The sequence below is a fragment of the Sinocyclocheilus rhinocerous genome, unplaced genomic scaffold (genome assembly GCF_001515625.1).
Source record: "Sinocyclocheilus rhinocerous isolate Xijiao unplaced genomic scaffold, SAMN03320098_v1.1 scaffold1030, whole genome shotgun sequence".
Classification (NCBI taxonomy): domain Eukaryota; kingdom Metazoa; phylum Chordata; class Actinopteri; order Cypriniformes; family Cyprinidae; genus Sinocyclocheilus; species Sinocyclocheilus rhinocerous.
This window is the reverse complement of record NW_015666168.1, coordinates 24,835-31,289: the sequence shown is the minus strand read 5'-3', so window position 1 is coordinate 31,289 and position 6,455 is coordinate 24,835. Positions and strand designations below refer to the sequence as shown.

The following is a 6,455-nucleotide window of genomic DNA, read 5'->3' as shown; positions in this document are numbered from 1 at the left end:
AGCGCCGTTGCTGGGTGCTTCCTTGTTGTCGTGTAACGGTAATGATGGACGCCTCCCTCACGGGTCGGGGAGCGGTCATGAGTGGCCGCTCTTCCTGAGGTCTGTGGGAAGGCCATCATCTCATGTGGCACATCAACTGCCTATAGATGGTGGCTATGTTTCGGGGTCTAAAACACTTCCTTTCAGACCTAATGGGACATCATGTGCTTGTCTGCACAGACAACACATTGGTGGTCTCCTACATAAATCGGCAGGGGGGTCTGTGCTCGCGCCCTTTTTACAGGCTGGTGCACCAGATCCTCCTTTCCCCCAATCGCTCTGCTCCCGGGAGTTCTGGAGAGAGTACGCCGGGACGGGGTCCGTCTTTTGCTAGTAGCCCCGTTCTGGCCAGCCCGAGTATGGTTCTCGGACCTGGTGTCCCTCCTCGACGGCTCTCCACGGGAGATTCCGATCAGGAGGGACCTCCTCTCTTAGGCAGGGGGCACCATTCTTCACCCCCGCCCGGAGTTATTGAAGTTGTGGGGGTGCCCCTGAGGGGGCACAGCTCATAGCATCTGGTCTCTCAACTGAGGTTGTTGAGACCATACTCCAGTCCAGAGCTCCCGCACGCCTTTAAGTGGATACTTTTCATCTCTTGGTGTGGACAGCGACTGCAAGACCCAGTCAATTGCCCAGTTGGTTCAGTTCTGGAGTTTCTGCAGGAGCAATTCTCTACAGGGTTATCCCCCTCCACTTTGAAGGTTTATGTGGCGGCCATAGCTGCTTACCACACCCTTCAGGGTGGTCAGTCAGTGGGAAGACACCCGTTAGTTACAAGTTTCCTCCATGGCACTCAGAGGCTGAGGGATTCGACATATCAGTGCACTAAGGTGCCCTAATGGGATCTGGCAGTGGTTCTGGAGGCTCTATGCAAAGCTCTCTTTGAACCCTATCTCTATCACAGCTCTTGCTGTGTCAGGCCTGGAGTTTGCCCCGGGCATGGTTAGGGCATTCCTCTAGCCGAGACCTGGGTATGTCCCTAAAGTGCCCACCTCATTGCCTGGTCCCGTTGTACTACAGGCCTTTTGTCCTCCCTTCCAGGAAGCAGGCCAGGAGAGACTCAATCTGCTGTGTCCAGTGTGAGCATGGGGGTCAGAGCGCACTCAACCAGGGGTATCACCCTGCTCGTGACGTCTCGCTTCGCTATAGGACTGATTTCACACGTTTCAGTACGTGTCTCGCCAGGGGCGCTCCCAAAGTGTTCGACGCCGCGTCTCGTTCCCTTCCGGGAACCATGGTTACATACGTAACCTTGAGACGCTCTCAAGTTCTTTCAATGAGTGGATCGACTGAAGGAAAATTATAAACCAAACAATATTTTAAACCTTTTTTCCCCCATCTATTTCAGCTAGTGCAAATATGTATTATATATTTTACATGATAATAATATTACAATTTATCAATGCCTGTTTTCATGTAGGCTACAATACACCAACCAATCAAGATCTGCCAGTTCAAATTTCATTGGACAATAATGTGAAGTGGAGCGGTCATTTTCTGTTCTTATTCATAAATCGGTTGAACATTACGGACAGACAAGCTTACATTTGTGGAGCGATCTGGATCTGTGGTTTGTCTCATTTATAAATCAAACTGCATCGCTGAGAAAATGAATGCTAAATGATTACAAAAGCACTGCACAAAACCGCAATTTTGCACCAAAAGTCGCAATAATGGTAAGCAGTATTCAATTCACTTATATTTATGTATTAATACACCATTTACCATTTCATGAAACTATCATAGTTACTGAAGCCCAAGTGCCACCTACAGGCCTATTATGTGAAGTGTAGGCTGGCGAAATCGTGACGTGAAAGGACTTTATTATATTACCATTTTTGATAATTATGCAGCATTATGAAAGTGTCTTCTGTGCTCATCAAGTCTGTATTTATTTGATCAAAAATGCAGAAAAAAACTGTAATATTGTGAAACATTATTACAATATAAAAGAATGGTTTTCTATTTTAATATACTTTAAAATATTATTTATTTCTGTGATGCAAATTTGAATTTTCAGCATCATTATTCCAGTCTTCAGTGCATGATGCTTCAGAAATCATTCTAATATGCTGATTTATCATCAATGTTGGAAACAGCTGTATTACTTAATTTCTTTTTTTTTGGAACCTTTGGTACTTTTTTGGGGGTTCACTGATAAATAAAAATATTTTATTCAAAATAGAGGTAAACAATATAAATCTTTACTATCACTTTTTCTATCAATTTAACAAATCTTTGCTGAATAAAAACAAATTTCTTTCAGAAAAATAAATGAAAATAAAATAAATACTGACCTCAAGCTTTTGAACAGTAGTGTATATTGTTACAAAATGTATATTGTTTTAAATAAATGCAGTTCTTTTTTTTTTTCTTTATCACAGGTTTCCAGCATTGATAATAAATCAGCACTGCATAAAATGTATTTTAAAGTATATTTAAATTTTGATCAAATAAATGCAGGCTTGATGACCATAAGTGACTTCTTGCAAAAATATAAAATAGTAATATATCCAAACTTTTAACCTATAATTTATTTATTTTTTTTACATTGCCCCTATTTTACATTTGAGCCCCTGCCCCTGAGGAACTCTCTGCACGTCCCTGAACGTGAATTTAAATAAAATGTTGAAGACAAATGTTCAATATTAAGGAAGTGACATGTTTAGATTTAGGTTTAAAATAATACAAAAATAATGCTAAAAATTCTCCTTTTAATGCTGTTGGTAAATTTGCAAACACGTCAGGTTAAATCTAAAGCAATCATATTTCACGGAAGCTGGGATAGAATTATTTGACAATGTGATCACATTTAAATCAGGTAGAATTTGAGTTATTGTCAGTAAAGCATTGGAGCTTTAAATAAACTGTTTGACAAAGATACGCAATAGTTGTTTTGTCATGTTGTTTTGATATAGCTTGCTTTTAGACTGAACGAACTCAAGAAATATGCAGTGGAGGAGCTAGTGTTTTATACACGGGGTGGCCAAAGCTAATTCAGGGGACCATGACAGAAAATCAGTGTAATTTACTAGTATATATATATATATATATATACTAATGTGAATACTAATTCATTCACATTACTCCTCATTAGTTAAACCGTAACTTGAAATGTTAGTCTATGGAAATAAGACTATTGGTTAGTCTTATTTCTCTTACGTCTGTCATCTCATTAATCAGTGATTTGGAGAAAATAATTTATTTCATACTTTTTTAAGAAACCTAAAACTTCAACTTACTTCAAACAGGGCTGCCAACTTGTGAGTTCAGCCTTGAGTGAGAATTATTCAGGAATAATTAACAAGCGTGCGATTAAGTACATTACTTTTTTATAATTTCTTCTAAAATAACTATACAGGGAACCCTATTGTTAAGCTTAAAAGTAATTGATTTGTATTCAAGTTCATATTAGACCTTTTTTTTTATAATAACACCCTGCTGGAAAAAAAACAGCTAAAACCACCCTAAGCTGGTTGTCTGGTCTTAGCTGGTTTAAGCTGGAAGTAACTGGTTTTAGTTGGTATCCCAGCCTGGCCAGCCTGACCAGCTAAGGAAGTGGCCAAAACCCCTTTAAAACCAGCCTACTGACCAGCCTAGACCAGGCTGGATGATTTTTAGCTGTTTTTTCCCCCAGCAGGGTAGGCCATACCTATACATTTTATTAATAATAAAAAGAGCAAAAATTAGTAAATAAATAATAAATGTAATTTTTGCAACATTTTTCTCGCTATAGACACTGATTTTCTGCTGTCATGTGACAATGTATTCTAGCTGCTGTCTTTCCGCGGTCGAAACATTAATTGAACAATTACATGAGATGAGACACTATACATTCAGTAAGTCATAGTGTATCTTTTAACATGGATTGGATGTTTATTTAATGTTTATTTCATGCTAATTAGTAAGCTTCGCTTGAACTGATTCAGAGGCGCATGAACCGTCACGCCACTAAAGAGCTCCAAAACTGTGGCTGCATCCGAAAACTTAGGCAGCTGACTTGCTGCCTCATGAGGCAATGACTTTGCAGCGTTTTTGCAGGAAGGCACCTCATGAAACAGACAGGCTTCTGAGGCAGCGTAACGGTTTAATGATCTACAACAAAATAGAACGAGTTTTGGTGATAATTAAACTAATGCTTAATTACTATAATTCAGATTTCTCGCTAGAACTAACATCAAAAGTGCAAAATGATCATCAGAAATATACATTTACACACAAACTGACCACCAAACGCAACTTTCAGACGCCATCTTTATTTTTTTTGCCTCAACCGTCATGGAATGGAGTGCACAGAATTGTGGGATATCAAAGGCAGCGAAGAATACATCTATGTTGCCTTCAAAATTCGATCAGAAGAAGGTACCTCCGAAGGCAGCATTTTAGAGCTTTCGGATGCAGCCTGTATTTATCGTTTGAATTTCTTAATAAAACTAACATTATTTGAATGCTGAGACTGTTTTCTATTATCAAAAGTGACCTGGGGCCTCATTTATCAATCTAACGTAGAAACGAGCGCAGATCCGTGCGCACAAATCAACTTACGACAGAGTTCACGCGTGATTCATGAAACATTCGTATCCCGCCAATCTCATCGTACGAATGATCGCACGTTGATAAATGTGGCGGCAGAAAACAATCATCATTTGAATATCACGCCCCTAAAAACACCCTGGTTTAGAAGCCTCGCCCTTAGAGTTTACGACACGGAGAACCGAAACCTGGCCAAAAAGAGGAAGTAATCTCACGAAAGAGAAACTGATCTTACTCCAAAAACACCCGTTGCAAACAATTAGGCTACATTAACTCATGTAATTTATATATATATTAAAATATTGGTAAATATAAACAGCCTATTTAGTTCCCCTCACTCTACAACAAATATTTTAAATTTAACGGTATTCAGAACAGAACAAGAATGAAAAATAAGTAGGCTAGTTATAAAATTATATATTAAACTATAAAATGAAACACAAATTAGGCTATAGTGGCATTCATTATAAACAGCATACACATGTAAAGCAAAACTGAAACGGCATTGGGCTCACGAGCCTGTCTTATACCACAAGAATCCAAATGTTTCCATTTTTGCCACATTTGTAACATTTGTTTGCATAACTATTATTCATTATGTAGCCATGGCTACATGGCAAAAACATGGCTTTATACTTCACTCATATTCTAATATTCGTGTGAAATCCTTCACATGCGCAAAAATGTTTGTTTGGGCACTACACGTTGATTTTACAGTGGATCTTTTAAAATAAACAGTGTAACTTTTATGTTTGGTTGACTGCATTTTAGTTTGATGACGAATGGCTGAAATGTCAGGCAACGCTAGAACTAATGTTGTCTGTGTGTGCGTGAGGCGCCTGTGCGATCAGATGGATGAAATCAAATAAAGATATAAAGAAATGAAATTAAATGCATTAAGAGTGTCACAAAAACGAGCATAGCCTATACTTGTTGCACAGTGTTTTTTTCTCCTTTTGTTAATCTGTTAATTATATTATAGCCTATTATATATTTTGTGTGATCCTGTTTATTTGATTCCTTTTATAGACTTAATTTCTGTTTTTCTTCTTTCACAGAAGCGCTGCAGGTGCATGATGCGACGATTGAATCCTCATGGTCTTGTTTACGCTGCTATTCGCACATATAAAGCTAAAACCCTGTATAAAAAAAGACATTCTTATCTTACTGGTTAAAGATAGACTAATGAGCTTTGTTTGACGGTCAGGACAACAAAAAATGCTGTCATTCTACAATTCTCCACCATATTTAGCTACTATGCTGCGCGCAAGTTCAGGTAGGCTAACTCAAAAACTTGCGTACACGAGCTGAGACCAGATGTGAGATTTGATCGTAGCCACCGCTCACGTCCATATTGATAAAGTCCAAGTTTTTACCAATTTTCTGTCGTACATTCGTTTCGTAAGCGAGGCCCCTGGCCCCTGTCGTGTCTGTCAGCTCGCTGTCTGTGTCCTCTCTGCTCTGCGATGTTTTTGGACATCCCTCTGGCTCCGCCACATACGTAACATTTAAAATGAAGATACAATGAATCATACTCACCTTCTTGAGACGCCATTTGAAGGATTGCGGCTCTCAAGCGAAAGCGAAAGTGTGACGCAGCTCTGTTAAATGCACGGGCAGAGTGGGGGGTGGCTTCTGGAAAAGTATCTGGCTCTAGCCAGAGCCGTCTCTCTCTCTCTCTCTCTGGTTTTATTGGCGGGTCGCAATGGCCACCTACTGTACCGGGGTGTGCAACTTCAGGGCTTCATGTACTTAGCATACTTATAATCATTAAAAAAAAATCCTATATACTGTGCTCTAACCTTGTATCTTTAAGAAAATGATCGTCCTCTTTTGGAAGACCAAACAAAGTAGTTTCGCTTTCACAACAAAACACACAGCGT

At 39.3% G+C, this 6,455-nt stretch overlaps 1 protein-coding gene across 1 annotated transcript in view; it reads right to left on the bottom strand.

Annotated features, from left to right (window-relative positions):
* The window catches only part of LOC107731852 (GTPase IMAP family member 8-like), a 13,632-nt gene extending 7,445 nt beyond the window's left edge, over positions 1-6,187 (bottom strand). Inside the window, exon 1 of the mRNA XM_016543045.1 lies at positions 6,112-6,187. Coding sequence (XP_016398531.1) covers positions 6,112-6,127 — 16 coding nt within the window. The 5' untranslated portion in view covers positions 6,128-6,187. The remainder of the gene's footprint in view (positions 1-6,111) is intronic.
* Positions 6,188-6,455: the final 268 nt, after the last annotated feature.